The sequence below is a fragment of the Pogoniulus pusillus genome, chromosome 9 (assembly GCF_015220805.1).
Source record: "Pogoniulus pusillus isolate bPogPus1 chromosome 9, bPogPus1.pri, whole genome shotgun sequence".
Classification (NCBI taxonomy): domain Eukaryota; kingdom Metazoa; phylum Chordata; class Aves; order Piciformes; family Lybiidae; genus Pogoniulus; species Pogoniulus pusillus.
In genome coordinates this window covers 9,049,870-9,072,582 of record NC_087272.1, presented here as the reverse complement: position 1 = coordinate 9,072,582, position 22,713 = coordinate 9,049,870, and the positions used below count along the sequence as shown (strand labels likewise).

General features: G+C 39.1%; 1 protein-coding gene across 1 annotated transcript in view; it reads left to right on the top strand.

Moving 5' to 3' along the window:
• COL25A1 (collagen type XXV alpha 1 chain) overlaps positions 1-22,713 on the top strand; it is a 347,683-nt gene that overhangs the window by 185,296 nt on the left and 139,674 nt on the right. Inside the window, exons 4-5 of the mRNA XM_064149390.1 lie at positions 467-474; positions 2,331-2,357. Of these exons, the coding sequence (XP_064005460.1) occupies positions 467-474; positions 2,331-2,357 (35 nt within the window). The remainder of the gene's footprint in view (positions 1-466; positions 475-2,330; positions 2,358-22,713) is intronic.

The window sequence follows — 22,713 nt, the reverse complement described above, 5'->3', positions numbered from 1 at the left end:
TTAAATGCCAAGGGTACTTAATGCAGTTTTGCAGCCAAGATGTGATCCAATGCCCACTGTGTGGTTAAGTGGAACTGGTGATGTGGCTACATATGCTCTAGCGGAGGCTGACAAAATGAATCCTAGTCCATGGCTGGTATTTTTGGACCTGCATGACATTGCATGGAAGTGGATGGAGAAGCAGCTTGCATAAGATTGCATGACTGTAATTGTAGAACTGGAAAGGTAAGCACATGCATTTAGGCATTAAACACGTTTACAAGTTGCATAAGCAGACCTAAAAAGTACTTGAGTGGGAAAATGTGTCCAGTGTATTGGCAGTGCTGCTTACTTACAGTCCTGAGGCTCTGTGCTTGCTTGGCTTTGTACGTGTGTGTCTTTCTTTAATAACTTCATAAGCTTACATATTCTTTTTTTTCTCTCTCTCTCTCTTTTTTACCTTCTTTTACTCTCCCTTGCCCAACAGGACCTCCTGTAAGTACAGTGATACATTATTGGTTCTTCCAGAATCAGGGAGAAACATGTTAGATCCTGTTAACTTATCACCATGATAAAATGATCATGTATGATCAAGAGGGAAGCTTGATATTTATACTTATACAGTGTGATCACTTACTAATTATCTCGGAGCTGAATAATTTAACCAGAAAGTTCCTTAAGGAAGAAATAAATCTGTGAAACGAGGTTTTGTGTTCAGCACACCAAATAGCAGTTTGGATCACAATTCCATGTAAGTATGTTACGTTCATTTTGCTTATGATTCTAGAAGAGATATTTTACTGCAGTGTAAAAAAGTGTGATCTTAAGCGCAGACTCGGTTGCTCTGCATTTTGCTGGGTGGTAACTTCCTCTGTTTGCTTGGGTTTTGTTTGCTTTGTTCTATATTGCTAGGGTAGGTCGAAAGTCTGACTTGAACAGGAGTAAACACAAGGATCTCAAACTTTTGTGTATCATTCATGTGCACCTTATGGTGTAAAACAGTGACATTAAAACAGTATTTCTCTTATAATGTTTACAGGCTTCTAGTTTTTATTATTACTCTTTATGTAATACAGTATTTCCACAGTGTTTTCAGGACCAGATTATCTGTCTATTCTATGCTACATGCTTGTTTGTGAATAGTGAATTAATATATTAAATCAATGCTGTGACCTAACCATTTTGTTGTCAACTGTGTATCCTGAGCAGTTTTACTACTTACCCTTGAAAGATTTTGACCATGTGCTCAGCAGCTCCTACTGGCAAATTCATTTAACCAGCCATCATTTGATATCTTCATTTAACAATGAAAAGCCAGACTATGTGTAATGGTGCTGTTTATTTGGAAGAAACACTGGCTTCCCTAATTTCTTTTGGAGTCTTCTCATGAAATAATAAAAGCAGCCATAAGTCATCACACAAGTGATTTTCCTGTCGCAAGATAATGTGGCAAGGGTTCACTATGTGCCTCATTACGAAAGTCTTTGACTTCAGCTCCCCACTGTTTTAGTACAGGTCCATTAAAAAGTCTCAGTTGTGGCAATATTAACTCAGTCCTGAAATACTGAATAATTTTAAGAAGCATCTCACTTAAAATTCTAAATTTCATACTCAAAACTTAGAGACAGTGAAGGTTTCAGTTGCTAAGGGGCAATTAAAACTGTACTTTTTGTTCCTAATTCATTTTTTTTAGTTCCATAGACACAGTCTGGATAAGTGCAACTGTTGGGAACTTACTGTTTTCACCTGAGTGACTGTGGTAATCATTTTCATTTAAAACAGCAAATGTTTGTGTATGTCACACAGCACTGCTTGGAATCATGTTGTATTTTCAAAGGTGCTGCAGTGTGCTGTTTATTTTCCCTGTATGTGGCTGCAGAATGTCACATATAAGAGTCAAAGGCTGAGGCTCTCAGAAAGTTCTTTTTAATGTTTTACTACATCATTCTCCAATTTCTTTGTTTTGACACCTGTGTTGTAGTGATAACCTATGTATCTAATAACTTTATTGCCTAAGCATTAAACTCTTTTTTTGCTTTTAGCCACAAATTGCCCTTCAGTCTACATGGATAAATTCTCTTCACAACAAAAAGAATTTCAGTGGGCATCAAAAGTAGCCAGTAGCTTTTTTAATTAGAGGGCTAATTTAAAACATAATTTGCATTGCCAAAGGCTGTTCTTCACCGTGTAGGACCAATTTCATGTTTATTGGTTTGTAGTAACGTCACATAACCAAAATTAATTGATATGCAAATTCTAGGTTGTTAGTAACGTGCTCTGCATGTTTGTTACATTGTATGTCATGACTGTGTTGTTAATGTGTGTCATACCATTTCATCTCATTCAACCAGGGTCTACCAGGGAGAAATGGCTATCCGGTAACTCATCCTATATTTATTGTAGTAGATACATATATAACTCTAAACTCATAATGTTGTGTTTTGGGTTTCTTTTCTTCATGTCAAAAAGATGCCTAGAAAACGTAGGCCTTTCATTTAGAAGCAAAGCAAAACACTTTGGAGAAGTTTTTGAACAGAACCTGTGTGTTTAACAGTGCCTAAATGCAATGCCCTGATTGACGTTATATGTATTTTGTGTTGAGCTTCTCTATTCTTGCGTACAAAATTAATTCTTCACTCCAATTTAAATGCATTCTTTAGTGAGCTACTGCATCTCAGTTTTCTGTATTAGAAAACTCTACAGTTGCCATACAAAACCTCTAAGTTCCCTCTTTTAATTCTGTCCTGATTCTCTTTGCTGCTTCATTAAATGCATTTTGAGCAAAGTAAAATGCTATTACTGGGGTCCTAGCAGTTGGGTGCACTGTCTGTCACAGAGTAATTTGCTGATAATGGATGTAATTCATTTTTCTGCCAGGTTCCATTCATCTCTTTTAAGTTTATTGCCTGAAAAAAAATATATATGAAATAATGCATCTTCCCAAGATCTATTAGTAGTACATTTCTTTCAGGTAGTCAGGCAAATTCACTGCAGTGGCTCATTTAAGGGACATAGTAGATGCCTGCTGTCATGTGTACATTAGAAGCCCAGGTTGCAAAATATGTAAGTGGGTACATTTCAGTGACAATCCAACAACATAGTGACTCCTAAAGCATGATAATGATCTTAATGTAATTTATAGCACAGCTTGGAGGCCTCTTCCATCCTGACTTGTCTGTGTATTTCAGACAAGAAATGCTTGATTATTCAATGAATTTTATAAGTGTTTCTATTAGTAAACATAAATTGGATACCTTGAACCCAGATAGAGGAAAATGTCATAGATCATCTAGTCCAACCCTCTGTCACAGGCAGGGGTATCTTTCACTAACCACAGGTTGCCCAAAGACTCATCCAACCTGACCTTGAACACCTCCAGGAATGGGACATCCACAACTTCTCTGGGCTTTCCAGTACCTCTCCATTCTCATTGTAAAAGCTTTGTTGCTTATGTCTGATCTAAAGCTATCCTCCTTTAGTTTAAAATTCTTGCCTCTTACCCTGTCACTACATGCCTTGGTAAAAAAGAGGCAAAACAAAAGAAACTCCAGCTTTCTTGTAAGCCCCACATATATATTGGAATCCCTTAATAAAGTCTTCCTGGAGCCTTTTCTTCATCTTGAGGATGAACAGCCCCAGATCTCCCAGCCTGCCCTAATGGAAGAGATGCTCCAGCCCTTGAGCATTTTTTGTGGCTGCTCCAATAGGTCAGTGTCCTATTTTTTTGAGGACTCCATAGCTGAACACACTACTGCATGTGAGGTCTCACCAGAGCAAAGTGACAGAACTACCTCCCTGGACCTGCTGCCCATGCTGCTTTTTATGCAACCTACTTCTCTGCTTTTCTCAGAGCATCTTCTCTAGCTGCAGGTTTTCTGAGAAATGTTACCAATGAAACATCATCTTTACTGTTATAAGTAGCTGGAAGTCAGCTGGTGAGGAATTGATAATCAGTATCAAGAAACTTGCTTGGATATTCTGAAACCATTATCAGCTTTCAGAGTTTACATTTCGATTTCACTTACAGTGTTTTGTGTAGCTGAGCACACAAGTGTGTGGAGGAGAAGATGGAATGAAAAGCTTGCTAAAACCCCTCTGTTTATCACCATCTGCATAGCAAAACTGGAATTTAAAAGGAAAAAAAGAAAACCAACAACAAAAGACCTTTAGGCTCTTAGATCACAGCTTCTGTGGAAATTAAATATCTTTAGTGATCCTCATTCTGGTTAATGAACATAATGCACAAGATAAAGGTCCTATTGTGCAAAGCACAAAAAAATGGAGTTAATTTTTGGTCTAAAGTGTAAATTGAGAAGAGTGAGTGTATTGATGATGGACTCATGCAGGTTTTGAAGGATGCAAGGGCACAGTTTGAAAATACAGTTTTCTTCAGAGCCTGAAGGCACAGTCCTTTGTCCTGGTCCAGCTGCTTTCTTGGAGAGATTTGTTGGGGGATCTGAAGGCAACAAAGGCTTTTGAAAGCCATGTTAGTGGAATCACTGGGTCTAGCATTGGCATCATTATGGATAAACTTTGGTCTGAACATGTTTCTGTGTGTGAATGCAGCCATCCCTGCATGCATAGGAAAATGTGTGCCATCAGTAGTCCCTGGCATCCACTGAGCACTTTTTCCTGCTACAAGATGACTCAGGATAGAATTTGGCTCTGATTCTTGAAAGTCATCACTTGGCTGGCTGTTCAATAGATTCAGCCACAGCCATATCCTCCTGCTTGGAATATGAAATACATAAGAGCAACTGCAATGCACTTTAAAAGTACTTATGCAGCCCTGTAGAGCTCTATGAAAATGCTATTAGTGTTTAAAGTTAATTCTCTGGAGTCCTATCCTATTGCTTTAATATTTATTGGGTTTTATAAGATATTTTGTGAGGATAGTGAGGTGTGTCTGCAACAGATAACCTAAAACCACTTCTGCTCAATGGACCAAACCATAATGTTGCAGATTCACCAAAACTAGTGCCTGTGTTTTTCAGGACTTAAGTTTTTGTTGTCTGTGTTCATTCTAATTTTGAAGGAACCTTAAGAAATAACAGTAAAAGGAATTACTATGAGAAATCTGTATTCTGGGAAGATATCAAAAGTCTAGAACATAAGCTGGACTTACTGCAAGTGACTACCACAGTCATTAAGGGGTTGAGAAAACCATGATTAATTGATTTTTATATAAGACACCATGAATAGTATAAAAAATGTACAGTCACAGCTTCCTTTTTTTAAACTCATTAACAACTTTGTGTAACAGACAGCAATCAAATTCAGAGTTGCCACTCTTTCAAATTGAGTTCAAAATTCAATCAGGATATCACATCTTCTTAAATAAAAGAAAATGAAAGAGGGCACAAAACTGGAGCCTGAGAACACAGATACTAGCAGCATGGAATTTGTATGGCAAAGTCACTTCAGAAGTAATGCTAGGACATGGAATCTTAGAAGCTGGTTGAGTGGGTAGAAGTTATTCACAGTTTTACAGTGGAAAACTGAAGCAGATTGAGAAATTTTGTCCTACTTCTTTGCCCAAGTTGAGGTACAGCTCAAGCTCAAGAGCCAAGTGAATCAGTCTGGAAGTTGTTTAGGGTGACCTCATTGCTGTCTACAACCTGAAGGGAGGCTGTAGCCAGGTGGGGGTTGGTCTATTCTCCCAGACGATCACCAACAGAACAAGGGGACACAGTCTCAAGTTGTGCCGGGGGAAGTATAGGCTGGATGTTGGGCAGAAGTTGTTGCCAGAGAGAGTGATTGGCATTGGAATGGGCTGCCCAGGGAGGTGGTGGAGTCACCATCCCTGGAGGTGTCCAAGAAAAGCCTGGATGAGACACTTAGTGCCATGGTTTAGATGACTGGATAGGGCTGGGTGCCAGGTTGGGCTGGATGATCTTGGAGGTCTCTTCCAACCTGGTTGACTCTATATATGGTGGTAAAGCCACAGTATCTTCAGAAGGAAGAGTCAATATGAAAATGCCTATTTAGCTTTGCTTCGTAAAGAGGAGATTGGGGAAATTTCCCTTACATCTTTCCATGATGTGAGTCTGCAGGACATCTGCTGTATTTACAAGACTTTTTAGGAGCTGTTATGGCTTCACTAAGTGACCAGGTGCCTGACATTAAATCTCATTGCTTCTAGTATCCTTGTTTTTTCAAGAAATGCAGATAGATTCATCTCTTGCAGAAAAGGATGTGTCTAAATCAGAGATTGTTTTCCTTTATCTATAAAATATAATTTAACTATAAAATATAATTCCTTTAACTATAAAATATAAACCTGAAATACAAATCCTTTAAATTAAATAACAAGTGGAATTTCAAATTTTCTTGGCTCTTTAAAGAGTTTCTCACCTCTGAATGGTGAAGATAAACTGGGAAAGCCTAGGCCAACAGATAGAGAATTTCAATTATTCTTCAGTCTTCCTTCTAGTTTAGAGGATGTCATCACACCAGATTTTTGCACCTGTAAAAATGCATCTCAATATATCATAAGACAAACTGTTACCCCAATATGTAATGAATTTCAGGTAGCTGTAGGAAGGATCTGATCCACCTCAGTCTGCTGTCTGTGCCTGTATGGCTAAAGGTAAAGAGTTACAGGTAGAACAGAGAATGGCAGTGAGAGATTTGAGCTTGAAAAAATAGTCCTGGTGTGGAGGAACAAGAAGACTACTGTTATGAGAAATTGGATAAAGATTTTTTACTGTCCTGCTGTGTGGTTTTGTCTTTGACATTGGTTTATACTTCATTTTTTGCTGGTTCTCTGGTTAGACTGGGGCTCTGTAGGCAAATGTGCAGTAAGTAGCAGGGTTTTTTTTTTCTGTGTGCATATATATATATATATAATTAATCCAATCCAAATGCAAATTTTTCAACCTCAGATACTATGGCAGCTCAGTTGCTGTAAAACAAACATATCTGGAATAACCAAAAGAGAAGAAAAGACCCAAGTCAGCACTTTTCATCTGTGATTAAGCACAGCCTGTGGTAGAGTTAAGCACTTCTGCAACAGCTTTAGCATTCCAGGAGCTGGTCAGCTCTCCTCTTTTTCACAGTTGTAAAATGCAAATGTCTAGGTTCACAAGAGGGGCAGTGTCTGTTCCTGACCTTACTCTCGAGATTTGGCTTAGTTAACCTACGGAAGGCTCCTGCTCTACAGCATTTCTTTTTTCTCAGCAGATGTCTTTACAGACCACCTTTAACTTTTGGCATTTAACCAAAGTGACATCTTAAACCTATACCAACAACATTTTTGCAAGAAGTTTCAGGTTTGGTAGTGATGCATTGGTTACTATTTCAGGTTATATTTTATTTTGCTTTTAACTACACATAAAATGCAAACCATCTGGAATCTCAAAATTGTTTCCTCAGTTCTATATACCTTATCCTTATTTTCAGTGCTGGTGGAAGTGATTAGTTTGGGAGAAATTATGTTCTCAGCTAATCCATCTGCCTCTAACTCGTTGCTTGTTCTCTGTGAGTGGAGAGAATCCTCTGCTTTGTTGAAATAGACAGTTGGTCATCTGTTCACATCATAAGACTACTGGGTTTACAGATATCTCTGTTTCTAACCATGTACTCCTTGCCCATTGTTGCACAAAGTTGCCAGCTGATGTCAGTGCTTTAGATTTAGTATAAATGAGTTACTACTCGGGATGAGCTTAAATCCTTAGATCTTTTTTCTCTTATTTCACATAACCACCTTCCATTTACACATTCACTGCAAGAAATTGTAACTCTATGTAGTCTTTCCGTGGTTCACCAAAATGCTGCATACTAGCCATTTGTTACCAGGTCTTCCAAGAGCATACTTTAGCTGACATGAGGTGTAATACTCATCTATCACTGCTAGCCCCTAGATGTCTTTGTATGTTCTACACCAGTGCTACAGTCCTATCACAGAACCTGGACTTCTGTATTATAGTCAGTCCAGCAGCTGCAGGAGTAAGAGTTGGGAAGATAATTCACTTCCACTCTCGCATATGAAGCTAAACCAGCTGTAGTCAAAGGATGATTTCAGTTCTTTCCATGAATACATCTGCCAAGTCTATCACTCAGTGATGGCTGCAGATACTGGAGCTGATTGTTCTAAATGATGGATGACTGTTTTCAAGCCATAACTGTGCTAGAGTCATAGAATGGTAGGGGCTTCTGGATATCTAGTCCAAATCTCCTGCTAATGCAGGTACACCTAGAGCACCCAGGGAGGTTTGGAATGCCTCCATATTCAGGGATCCTCTAACCTCTCTGGGCAGTCCAGTGCTCTGTCACCCTTAAATCTTTTCATTCTGTATACATGGAACCTCCTGTGTTCCAGTTTGTGTTCACTGCCCCTTCTCCTGTCACTAGACACCACTGAGGAGACTCTGGCTCCATCCTCCTGTCACTTACCCCTTAGATATTGATCAGCATCAATGAGATTCCATCTCAGTCTCCCATTCTCCTCTTCTCCAGGGTAAACAGTCCCAGGTGTCTCAGCCTTTCTTTGTAAGGCAGATGTTCTGGTCCTCTCAGCATCTAGTGGCTCTACACTGGACTCTCTCTAGCAATTGTTCCTTATTCTTCTTGAACTGGCGGGACCAGAAGGGGCAGAGGTGCGATGTGAGCCTTTAATATAAGTCATCCAGAGGTGGATTGCTTGCTTAGGTGTGAATTTTACTTTGATATCAAATCACAGATATGGCCCTAATTACAGTTTTTAACTGCAGTATCAATGATTGTATTGTGGCAGTTAATATCCTGATAGGTAAGAGATCAAATCCACTCTTGAAAAACAGTGAGTTCTACCATACTTGCTTGCAGTTGTAGCATTGATTAATAGACCTATAGCTACAGGGTGCATCAGATTGTTTAATCTAGATAACTTGAGCAGCACCTCCAGAATCTTCCCAACATAGTGTATCAGAATTATAGAATTGTTTCAGCTGGAAAGATTGAGTCCCACCACCATGGCCACTAAAACACATCCCAAAGTGCCATGTCTGCATGATTGGGTGTCTCCATGGACAGTGACCCCACCTCTTTGGGCAGCTTGTTGCAATGCTTGACCACCCATTCAGTAAAGCATTTTTTATTATGTCCTGTCTAAACCTCCCCTGGCACAATTTAAGTCTTTCCACCCGCCCTTGAAAACAAGCAGCTATAAATACTTTTGCAACCTGGCATTTCCTCCAACTTCTCAGTAATAATCCTCATCAATTACCAAATGCATAGTTTAAGCAGACACAACACACACTTGCTGCTAAGTATGACTTAGTATTTCTGTGCCATGAGAACCAGAAGAAGGCTGTAAGAATGCATGAATATTTTAGAGCAATCCTGTAGCTGAGGACATATTAATAAACACCATCAAGCAGATTTCCAATTTTCTTACAAATTGTGGGGAGTTTCTAAATTCACATGGCAAAGTAATAACTGTGGCCTTTCTACACTAAGTTTTCTATGACCTTTTGGATCTATAAATTATACATAATTATAATTCATCAGTTTAATTCCCTTTTATGCCATTTTTACAGTGATTGAAGATAACCATAAAATTTGTCCAGAACAGAAAAGTTTGAGGCTTCGTAGGCTTCCAATTGCCATGAATTATCTCACAGATGACAGCTGAAGCTACACATCAGAACACATCCATTAGCTTCTCATAAACTGGTTGCCACTTTCATAATCATAGAATCATTAAGGTTGAAAAAGACCTCAAAGATCTTCAGTCCCACCACCAACACAACACCACTGTGCCTACTAAATCATGTCCTGAAGTGCCATGTGGTGGTGGTTTAGGTGTTCCCTGCCCTCCACACTTTAGAAGGTACCCAAACTAGACTCAGCCAGTTCTGGGAATATAAATGAAGCTATTTATTTACAGCTAGCACAATATACAAGCAGATATTTACAGTATATACAGAAATATACAAGGTAAAAATAATACAGAAGCACAACTCCCCTCCCAGAAACCTGAGTCCCCAGGAGGGGCTTTCAACCACCCCTGCACCTTCCCCCTGCCCCTCTCAACCTTACTCCAGTCCTAAGAAGAATAGAGGTTCAGCCAAGAGGTTAAGAAGCAAGGTTAGTGGCAGTGAGGTTAGGAAGATGCAGCTCAGTCGAAGCCCAGCCCGAAAGTGCAAGCAAAATGGCAAGAGTGTTATCTAATGTTTACATTCTTCATCAGCGAGACTCTGAGGGAAGGAGACATCACTATTTTCCTTTTACAGCCTATCATCAAGTTCTTTTCACCAAAACATTCTAGCCTGCTTCAAACTAGCACACATGTATACATGTTTTTGGTACACATCCAGGGATTGTGACTCTACTACTTCCCTAGGGACCTCGTTCCAATGCCTGATCACTCTTTCAGTAGTAACCACGGCTCTTTCTGAATGAACCATGGGTTGAATCCTTTCATCTGTTACAGTTATGTAATGCTGAGCATATAAATAAGAGAAGGCAGTGTTTATTTCTGCAACTCCAAGGAGGATGCTCAGAATGCCCCAAGCTATTCCATATCTGTGGCTGTGATAATGAGGGAAAAACTGCCTCATCTGTAAAAGCCGTTAATATCAAAGGATATTTCTACATTTTCCTCAGTTCCTGGAATCATTAAAAAAAAAAACAACCAAACCTGTTTTTTATAAGCCAAAGTAAAAACTTCATGTGGTGACTTAAGAAAATTACTTGTGCTGCAATAAATGTCTGCCTCTACATAGTACATTCTGGTTTAATCTCATTAAACTTTCTAAATTATTTTAGTCTATTTGTAGCAATACAAATAAGGATGTAGAAATTTAGAAGAATAATAACACAGCATTATAATAAAGAACCTCTCTATATCATTAGTAATACAGATAATTCTTGCCATCTGATAGATCTGGCAAGACCCTCTTTAAACTAGCAATTTCCATCTCGGGTGCATGGGCAGAGAAGTCCTATATTGCCAAATCCACGCCTTTGCATGGCATGGATCTGGAAGTCAGTGTGTGAAGAGAACTGAGCACATAATGACAGGATACTGTAGACTACTGTGAATCAGTGTAGTTTAGATTGACAGATGACAGTTCAAAATAATATAATTCTCCATCAGGAAAAACAGAGTTATAGTTGATGGGAAGTAGAAAGGATAGATGTAAATTAACAATTACATGTATTTTTCAATGTTTTCCTCTGTGGCTTTAAATACTGCCTTCTCCTAGTAAAACATGCATAAGTAGAGAAATTAATTAACCTGCTTTATCATTTATTTGACAGCATACATAAATTTCTGGTCTCTCTCTCTGTTATTTCATGGAGTTCAGCTTAGCAGCTAAGCAGGTGGCTTGCAGAAGACTGCAGTTAGGATTTTCACATTTATGCTGTGGGAGGCATAAATAATTCTTGAGCTGTACCTAAAATCATTCCTACTTTCATTTCATTCAGCACACCATTGGAAACTTCCCAATTACTTACAACACGCAATGTAACTCTCTAGTTTAATAGAAACAGCTTTATTTATAAAGCAAATTGTCTTGGAGCAAAATTTCATGTTCCAAGGGTAATTCTAAGCTTCATTTCTCATCTTCTGTTTGCTGATTACATGTGGATATAGAGCAACTATTGACAGTTGAAAATGCCTCTTGCAACTTGCCTGAACCATCTCTTAGTCACAAGTTTTGAGATTCAAAGAAAATGTTAAATCACTTGCAGTAGAAATCCTGTATTGACTACTATTTGTATGTGTTACAAACAGGAAGGGAAACCCCTAAGAATCCTCTTGTCATCAATTCCTTTGCCCTGCAAACATCACTCACTATCTTCTTTCATACTGGGTTTTTCATTTGAACTCATAAAACAGCTGAAAGAGATATAAAACGTTACTACCCATACAGCTCCCTTATGAGTGTTCCTGTGTGGGAGATTAACTTCATTGTGACTCTTTTCTGAGGTCAAGGGGTGTAAAATGTCATTAAGGAAACTTATCCCCAAATCACTAGACTAGGTGTTTGGATTCAGTGATATCCAGGAAGTGCAGGGCTGGAAGGATTTTCTTCAAGCCTGCTTGCAAGCCTACTCCCTCCTGCACTCAATGTTCAGCTCTCATTTTATGATACTGAGAGAAGAACATCTGGAGCAAGTGAACACCTGAACTAGATCATCTTATAAGGCTGAATGATAAACTGTTTCTCTTCTGGGAATCAAAGTTTTCATACACCTGTATATGGGCCCCACACTGTTTAGCATCATCCAGTAATTACACCAGAAATTGTTTGGCTGGTGTTTGTCAAGCTAATAAGATTCTCAGCTCTGTGTTTTCCTGTTTCTCTTCTTTTTTTAAAGCCAGAAATTAGCTGGAGGAACAAAGCCTTAAAGCACTTTTCTCCTTTACTGAGGATCTTTGGGATGGGTACGTTCAGGGTGCGTCTTGTCTCTTGTATCACAGGGTAAATACTGAGGTTGTTTGGACTGCCTTTGTTTTCATATTCTCAGCTCTCTGTGTCCGTATCAAAATCAAGATTACTTAAAGCAGTTTCTGAAAGCAAACATACTTGTCTGGTAGGAAAGATTTATATAAGCAGTATGGAATGTCAGTTGGAAGTTTTTTCTGTGACTGTGTAGGATACAGATGATAAATCACCCTCACAAAATGTGGTAGGGTTTCATTTTTCTTCCCCCCCGCCCCCTTGGCTTAAGGTAAAGCAATTAACATGTGTGACTTTTGTTGATATTAAGATCTACACAGTACTGATAATCTACCAGTGGATAATATTGATAAGAATTATTTTGAGGTTATTTTGTGCATATTCACAGCAGCTATTCCCACTATGAGATAAATGTAACCCTTTGCTGCTTTGCCTCACAAAAAGAGCATGAGGAATAACAACCATGAACATGAGCATCCATCAGCTGAAAAGAGTATTAAGTTTTTAATGTAGAAATCAGTTTCTTTCTGCTACCTCATATTCTTACTAGAATAAACTGCTGGTTGGTCATGGTTGGAAGGCTGGGATTCTTAGCAATTGAAACAAAAGCAGGAACAATTTGGAAATTGTTTAAAGTCATACTATTCTCTCTGTAATAGTTCTTCAATTTACCAGACCGAATGCAACTGAGATATAAGAGAAGGTGAGGATGGATTCCTTGACTTTTGTTCATGCTGAATAGCACCTACTCAGAGAATCAATCTCCAAAGTAACTAGCACCTACTGTGAGAGGACAAGGTAGAATTGGGACCTGTGTGGAGGGAAAATGAGGAGACAGGTTGTGGGTGCTAAGGAAGTTCTTCTTTTCTCAGGATACAAATTTGTGAAACAGAAATGATATCACTGTACTGGAGTTTAAGGTTTCCATTAAGGCTTATATATTCTGATTGAGCAGCTGCTTTTGGTGTCCAGCAGAAGGAATCATCTTCATTTGTGGCATGCAGTTAGTCTCAGAGGTTGATGTTAACAGTGGTACATATGGTACCATAGGTGAAAATAAAGATTTAAACACAAGTGCCCCCAAAATAACATCCAACACTTGCAGAATTTTTGCCATGAGTAATGCAGTATTTGCATTTCTAGGCTTTGGGAAAGTGCAAGTCTAGGTTTCTTTTCTTAATAGGAATACTCCTCCTGAGTGAAGCCTGTGGTTTTTGTTCAGGTAGTCTGACTGATTAGCTGGTCTCTGAAGAGAAAATGACCTCAACGTTTCCACTTCCAGCTGTGTGGATCAATTATCTACTCTGCATAAGACAGGAGATCTCCCATTTTAGGTCTCTGCCTTTAGGGCATGTAAAGTGTAATCTGGTATTGCCATCACATAAAAAATGTTTCTCCCTAGATGGGAATGCAAAGAAACACGTTTCTGTTTCCATGCTGTCACCAGCTTCTGCAAAAATCCTTTTATAATCCTGAAAACCAGTTATGTCAGAAGAAAGTAATGAAAAACTCTTATTTGGATGTATTCATGTGTGGACCCACAGAACTTAAAAGAATAGTCTAGAGATTTTGAAATGAAATGAACTAATGAGACTGGCAAATGCTTTAGGATTTTAAAAGCTGTTTTACTGAACTGTACCCTGTCTTTGGACTCACTTGTTCAGCTCTGGTGAATTTCAATTTAACTTGTATAATTTGACTGAAATTAGGAAACAAGTGATAGCCATGTATGACTTGCCACAACAAGGCTAAGAAAGATGCAGGTATGAAAAGTTTGGGTTTGCAGGTTTTCTTGGCTGGGGAGTAGCCATGATTGCTGCACTGTTGGTTGGTCTGATTTTTGTAACTTTGGTTTCTTTGGACAAATGTTTTTGTTGGTTGAGTTTCCTTGTATCTGTTTGGGCAGCAGTTGTCAAGGAGAGATTTATTTCTAACTGTGTAACGAGAGGCTGGCTCTACTCAGAGTTAAAAAGGAGATTTCAGAATTGAGGTAGAAAAATCTCTGAATTTGTTTCGATGGGCAAGCTTCAAAAAGCAGATATTTGAGCATGGATAAACTTAGTATGTTTTCCTAAGTAGCTTGAAAGGGAAACAAGCACCAGCTCAATAGAATCATAGAATCAAGTAGGTTGGAAGAGACCTCCAAGATCATCCAGGCCAACCTAGCACCTAGCCCCATCCAGTCAACTAGACCATGGCACTAAGTGCCCCATCCAGGCTTTTCTTGAACACCTCCAGGGATGGTGACTCCACCACCTCCCTGGGCAGCCCACTCCAATTCCAATCACTCACTCTGGCAACAACTTCCTCCTAACATCCAGCTAGTCTTCCTCCAGCACAGCTTGAGGCTGTGTCCCCTTGTTCTGTTGCTGGTTGCCTGGCAGAAGAGACCAACCCCCACCTGGCTATGTCCTCCCTTCAGGGAGTTGTAGACAACAATGAGGTCACCCCTGAGCCTCCTCTTCTCCAGGCTAAACACCCCCAGCTCCCTCAGCCTCTCCTCATAGGGTTTGTGTTCCAGGCCCTTCACCAGCTTTGTTGCCCTTCTCTGGACATGTTCCAGCACCTCAACATCTCTCTTGAATTGAGGGGCCCAGAACTGGACACAGTACTCGAGGTGTGGCCTGACCAGTGTTGAGTACAGGGGAAGAATAATGTCCCTCATCCTACTGGCCTCACTGTTCCTGATCCGGGCCAGGATGCCATTGGCTCTCTTGTCCACCTGGGCACACTGCTAGCTCATCTTCAGCTATTCTCTACCAGTACCCCCAGGTCTTTTTCTGCCTGGCTGCTTTCCAGCCACTCTGTCCCCAGCTTTTGTATAAATAGGTTGTTGTTCTTCAATGTAAAAAAAAAAAAAAAAAAAAAAAAGCCAAATAAACCCAAACAAAACAGGAAAAACAAAACCAAAGACAATGTCAAAAAATAAATGAACAAAAAATAAACCCCAAAACTTAGATACAAACAAACAAAGAAACAAACCAGACCAAAAACCCAAAGAAACCAAAGCAAAGCAAAACAAACAACAACAAAAAAAACCAAACACAAAAGAAGCTCTGTATCTTTTCACATGAATTTTACAGACTTTTAAAAGCAATCTGCCATTTAAAACAAAAAACTGTCAGGTGAAGTTGTTTGGAAATTGGACCTCTCACCTACAAAAAAAACAAACTGCAGAAGTAGTTTGAAGCAACAGTTCAGATGTCAGGCAGGAGTATGATCACAGAATCACAGGATTATTTAAGCTGAAGTAGACCTCTAAGATCCAGTCCAGCCTATTGCCTAACACCACCACATCAACTAGACTTTGTTACTAAGTGCCACATCCAATCTTTCCTTAAATACCTCCAAGAATGGCAACTCCATCACCTCCCTGAGCAGTCCCTTCCAATGTCTGATTTCCTTTCTCGTGAGGAAGTGCTTCCTAACCTCCAACCTCAACCTCCCCTGACGCAGTCTCAGGCCGTACCTTTTCATCTTGTCACAAATTGCCTGGTAGAAGAGTCTGATCCCAACCTGACTACAACTCCAGGTAGCTGCAGAATGTGATAAGGCCTGCTCTGTAACCCTGCACATTTACCAGGTTTTGGTAATATTCCTTTTCAGAAAGATTACCCAAAATGTGCATGCAGTCACAAAAAGGAAAGCCTTTGAGTCATGGGATCCCTCACCCAAAAGTCTTTCTGAAGCACCTGCTTTGGAGTTTCATAAGGTACATCTCTACTAGTTCAGGCTTTTCTCCTATCTTGTCACTCAGAATCACGATATGAACATCAGTATTTTGGTTATCCTGGAATTCTTCACACAAAGCTTTCTTTTGCAGTTTTTCTACATGTGTGTTTATAAATGCTTCAGTATCTTGGCTTTTAGTTTTGTTCTCTTTTAAACTCTTTGCAACTCTTCTCTTTTATGGAGATCATCCACTTTGATCTCCTTTGTTTTAAGACAAGATAGGAACATCTCTGTGGCAGCTGCATTTTTCTTTTCTTAATTCTCTGGGAGTCCTATTCAAAAATGTGCCTCTAGAGGCAGATAAAAGTAACGTGATGGCCAGATTTTTTTCTCCTAATAGAAGCAATATTTGACTTACATACCTGCTCTTGAGTTTTGCTAATCTTCCAAAGCTGATTGTTCCACCAATGGAAGTTAAAAAAATCAGCCTCTGAAGGTGAGTTCTTCAGGATACTGCTATTTTCCAAAGGCTGCTTTTCCTTAATGGACCTCATTTCCCCTGAAATTGACTATAAGAAATAAAATCAGTTTCCTTTATATTCTTTCAAACCTCCAAAATGCAGGTAAAAAGACTGCTCTTTAGTGGGGCCACAGTGAGCAAATTCATTCACTTTCATAGTTGTGTGAGGAGACAGATTCTTCAGAATTATTCCAAGAGAATAAATACCTAATTCATCAAAGTCATCTTAGCACAGATGTTGCAGCAATCTATCTCCTGCTGAATGCTAGCCAGTTAATTTTTGAGAAGTGACATTTTTCACAGTTTATTGTTTTCTCATCAACATGGCACCAACCACATCAAATATCTTTGCACAGCGATGGTGGCGTTGATGAATTGGCCATGTGCTTTCTATTTATGGATACAGAAGTTCCAATTTCTTCAAGAAAGAAGAACTTTCAGGTAGAGTAGAAGAGACTTTCTGATCTGGGTGTGTGTTCACTGTGTTCAAGTACCTGGGTGATGCTTGAATTCAGTATTATACTGAAGTAGTAGTAGTCCTGCAACCCTTTACAAGGCTGTTTTTGTGGATGGGTGAAGCATATGGGGATAAGCACTTAAAGATCACCATTTCAATGCACGTTACTATTTTAACAGCAGGCAGTTACAACATGTAGTTTCTCAACTCACTGCATGCTTTGCCAAGATTAGGCAGATTAATTTTACAAGTTTGTTTTACTTTTTTTGTTGTTTTGTTTTGGTTTTCTGAGGATCAGTTAAGTATTTCATACTTGGAGCTTTAGTCTACAGTAAACAACCTAAGTCAGGAGTAAATAATCTTTTTGAAATGAAGCAAACCAAAGCAGCATGCATGAATCCATTCTTCATTATAACTTCAGCTATATTGCTGTTACTCTTTGTGGAGTCAAGAGGAGTTTCACTTTCCAGTAACATGGATATGACTATACAAATGTTGCAGATGCTGGTAAGATGCATAGACTAGAAGAGGAAGACCAGTGTCTGTCTGGAAATAATTTTCTTGCAAGCCTCATCTATAAAGACAAGAAAGATGCTTCACAGTTTGGGATTCACATTCATATTTGGCCTTTTTTTCCTGTATGTTTGTGGTGAGAAATGTTGGCCGTGATAAATAGAAAGATGTCTTTTAGGAGACTTCACTCCCAGTTAAGTCTGCCCAGTAGTTTCTCATGGTTTTCTACATATATATTTCAGTAGGAAAAGCAGCTGATGTGCTCAGATACTCAGAAATGCTTCTGCACCACAAGAAACTGCCTGTCAGATTTCCTACAGAAATAGGGGGGGGGGGATGCATCTTGGCAATTATTTTTCAGCTGTGAAAGATGCTTTTGAAAAGCTGTGACTATAATTTTTCTTGCACACAGCTCTTTGTACTCCATTATTGTTACCATATGTGGCACTTTTCAGTAGTTCAGCCTTTTTCTGATGAGCCGAAATTTGAAGGTTTTTTCTTTATCCAAATTGCTTACTTCTAAACACAGGCAGTTAATCTTAAAATTGCAAAGGAGTTATTAAAGTATCCAGACTGTATGTAGGGCTGCCAGCTAGAAATCTTGTCATAGAATCAACCAGGTTGGAAGAGACCTCCAAGATCATACAGTCCAACCTAGCACCCAGCCCTAGCCAGTCAATTAGACCATGGCACTAAGTGCCTCATCCAGGCTTTGCTTGAACACCTCCAGGGACAGTGACTCCACCACCTCCCTGGGCAGCCCATTCCAATGGCAAATCACTCTCTCCATGAAGAACTTCCTCCTAACATCCGGCCTAGACTTCCCCTGGTACAACTTGAGACTGTGTCCTCTTGTTCTATCCCTGGTTGCCTGGGAGAAGAGACCAACCCCCACCTGGCTACAACCTCCCTTCAGGTAGTTTTAGACAGCAATGAGGTCTGCCCTGAGCCTCCTCTTCTCCAGGCTGCACAATGCCATCAACACCCAACATCTCCAAAGGTGTTAGCATACAAAAGCTCTGTAACCAGGCCCTCGTAACACTCGATTGTTCATTTGAAATCACCTTGATGATCAGCTCTGGAGGGACTATTTACAAAGGCCTGTAACACTAAGACAAGGGGCAATGGCTTTAAACTAGACCAGGGTAGATTTAGCTTCTTTACTGTCAAGGGTGGTGAAATTCACAAATACTTTGAATCAAAGAGCACTCATCCTTCAAGTCTGCTGTGACCAGATATGCTTTGATTCCTCCTAGGGTGATGTTGCTCCAAGGAAATGTTTTGTTGGATGCTGCATCTGGCATTTCTGTTTCATTTTGAGATCTTTAAAACTGTCCTTTATCATCCATCTTATTGCATTATTACTCATCTAACTTCTGTTAGATTTCTATTACTGATCATCTAATTAAGGCTAATATGGATATTGTGAAATTCATTTCTGCAAGTCACATGTCCTTCTGTTTCATGGAAATCAAAGAAACTAAAAATTAGGGGAAACTGCAAACATTTCCTTTTGTGTAAGGGGAAAATATGTGTAAAAGTCCTGCCAGTTCTGCTTGGCAGCTTACTGTTAGCACTGACTTACTGCTTTTCGTGCACATTTTTATGTACTGAAGGCACTACACTCCACAGGTGATTTAAAATGTAAATTGGAACACCTTTATGCTCATGAACCGAGGTGTCAATATTGAGATCATAGTCTAGGCAAGGTGTGAGTTTTCTGGCTGATAGAGATGCACTCTGGGTCTTTAATCATGCTGCTACTATTCATTTTCCATGTTTTGCCAGAATCTTGCTTCTGAGTCTCTTATGTGCTTCCAGACTAAGCTGCTTTGAGATACTTGATAGTTTGATACAGGAAATTTTGCAGGATGATTTGATGAGACAGTTAATAGATAGCTTGCAAGTAAATGAGAGATTCCTGAAATTATAGAGTGAAACTATTAGGGGCTTTTTTTCCATAGATTTATAGATGGCTTGGACTGGATGATCTTAGAGGTCTCTTCCAACCTGGTTGATTCTATGGTCATCTACATAGAATCATAGAATCAACCAGGTTGGAAGAGACCTTCAAGATCATCCAGTCCAACCTAGCACCCAGCCCTATCCAATCAATCAGACCCTCAACATCTAACCCTCCTGGCATTGGCAGGCACATCTGTTTGCTCAAGGTCTTTCTCTCTCTCTCTCTCTTTTTCATTTTTTGCTTCTTTTTAAACTCTGGACATAGTACTTCCATTGAAATAAGAAATGTGGTGTATTGGGCAAGGCTTGTACTTCAAATCTGGAATCATTAATTTTGCATCAGTATTTTGAGTGAGTCTAGGAGAAGCAAGATGTCAGTTCTGAAAACAAGAAAGCTGCTAACAGTTCAGAGGGCATCCATAAGTTATTGGTGAAAAAAGATTAAGCAACCTAACATTGCTGTGAATTTTGTTACTTAAAATAATCAAATCCTCTTCCTTTAAAACTGAATCCCTACCTTGGAATACATTTATGCTTACTTTGTAATCTCCAGGTGATCGTCCTCCTAGCTGAATTTTATGTCTCTGGTAGTAGCTAATAAGAGCTGCTAGAACTCAGGATATTCTGAACTGGACTTCTTTGAAAGAGCTTCGTAGTGTTTCATTTGTCTTTGTCAGTAATTTTGCTCTTTCTGCTAAAGGGGTTTTATGCAGCAAGCTCAGCTCATCTTTCTCGTACTCCTGTAGTTCATCCTTTTCACAGTGAACTTTTCTTTCTCTCTTCTTATTTTTTTCTTTTCAGTGATCTCCTGATTGCTGGCCAAAGAGACTCATTGCAGATTGATTTAGTGTGCTGCTTTTTTTACCTCTGGCTTGAAGCAAGTCACTTCTGTACCTGGGCTTTTTCACTCCTATTGCTCTTTACAGCAATCACTTCCAGCCAGTGAAAAAGAACTGATAATGTTTCATCAGTAGGAGAAATTTAGCTAGCAGATGACTTTTATCATACTCTCTACATTAGGGTCTAAAATGAAATTTCTCTTGAAAAAACCTCTTCTTAGACTTGCTAGAAATGTATATTCTATGTCCTTGTTAGGATTAATGTATTACATCTAATTAATGTCAGCCTCAATTAACCTGTAGTTAACCAAAGAGAGAAAAAGAATAACACGGTGATCCATCATTTTAATGATATCACGATGAAGAAACCTGACAGTTGTGGGGGTTTTGCCTTCTATAAAGCCTGAGGTGAAATAGGTGATTTTAAAAGGTCATGTGTCACCATTCACCTTAGATGAACTTTGTGGGGATAATCTACCACTTGAAACAGGGGGTGGATTTGTTTGTTTGTTTCCATACAAGTATTTTTAAGCTCAGCCTGGCACAGTAACTGGCACACACCTTGTACAGCTGCTCCAAAGCTAGATTTCTGCCTTTTTCTGGATCTCCTATTGTATATATATAGACATGAGAGATTTCCTGGGAGCTGTAAGGAACAATTTAGCAATCAAGTATGCTGTAGAATGTGAAATAATCTGGTCACATAATTTTATCAGGACAAGAGAATTTGAATTCTGAAATCCTTTTGTGATCATCTACTTCAAAACTGTTCAATGTGTGATCTAAAAGGCTTTTAAACATTACTGGGGATACCTTAAAATGTGATTTTGTTAGTTTTGGTTTTGTTTATTTTAATAGCTGTGTGCAAAATCACATTCTTATTAAAGTCAATGTATCACTTTAAATTCAATGCACTACAAACTGAGTCCAGACAATGCTTGTACGCTGGCCAGCTTCAGCTATGCCATTGCTATGTCTCACTGTTTTTATCTGGTGGGCCAACACCAGCCATGAGAAATGTTAGAGTAACCTCAGCCATTTATTTGGTCCATGAAATTCCAGTAAACTGAAACACAACCTAGCATGGTGTTACTGAGGCTTGGCTCAGGTTTGTGCATTCATGTCACTCTCTCAGAGACTCTGCTGTTTCTCTATTAATTTTGTGTGTGCAGAGCATTCTGTGATCTGCATTAGGTGAGAACTTTTTCAGTAATTCAGAAAATAATCATGAAAAACAGTCATCAAAGTTTGAGAAATCATTGCACATTTAGAGATGGTAATCGGACAGCTTGTAATTTAATTACTCACAAAAGTAGGACTAGAGTAATTTGTAAGTCCAAAATTTTTCCTTATTCTTTCCACAGAGAATGTGTGTTAAAAAGATCTTTCTCTCTATGCTTCCAATTAATATAAACCTACCATAATTAAAGACTTTTAAAATATATTAGCCCATTTGATTTAAAAATAAACCAAAAAAGCCTCAAAAACATTGTTTAGCTAGAGAGTAATCTTCAGTTTGTAAAGAAATTGTCTGGTTTATGTTTATGGCGTATCTACTGATACACAACTCAGTCTGATGTTGAGTATCCCTTAAATGAAAATGATCACCAGAGGATGAGTGGAGAAGTCAAGAGTAAGAAGATCATAGAATGGCATGGGTGGGAAGGGACCTGAAAAGTTGTCTTGTCCAACTCCCCTGCAGTGAAAGGGGACATCTTCCACTAGATCAGGTTGCCCAGAGCCTTGTTGAGCCTGATCTTGATTATCTTCAGGAATGGGGTCTCAAGTGCCTTCCTGTACAACCTCTTGCAGTGTTCCACTGCTCTCGTGGTGCAGAACTTGTTCCTAATGTCTAATCTAAATGTACTCTTCTCTAACTTCAAATCATTGCCCTTGGCCTACCCCTACAGGCTTTTGTAAACAGTTCCTCTCCATCCTGATTGTAGGTCCCCTTCTTTTCCATGCCTTAAAAGATTCTTTTTTCACACAATGGATCTCAACATGCAATTTCTTTTCTTATCTTCACTTTTCACACAATTTCCCATAGAAAGTAATATTTCAGTCAAGTTACCTAAGGTAACTTTATGTTGGCTATATTTTTGATAGCAAAACTCTGAAGCTTTATGAGGCATTTGCTTACATACTCAATTTCTAGCAATAACCTCTAAAATAATCAGAATGTTTACCTCTAGGGTAGCCTATCTGTAAGAAGATGATGCTTAAATGGAAAACTGATTTTGTGTAGTATTCAAAATCTAATTGTACAAGTCATAGAATCAACCAGGTTGGAAGAGACCTCCAAGATCATCCAGGCCAACCCAGCACTCAGCCCTATCCTATCAACTAGACCATGGCACTAAGTGCCTCATCCAGGCT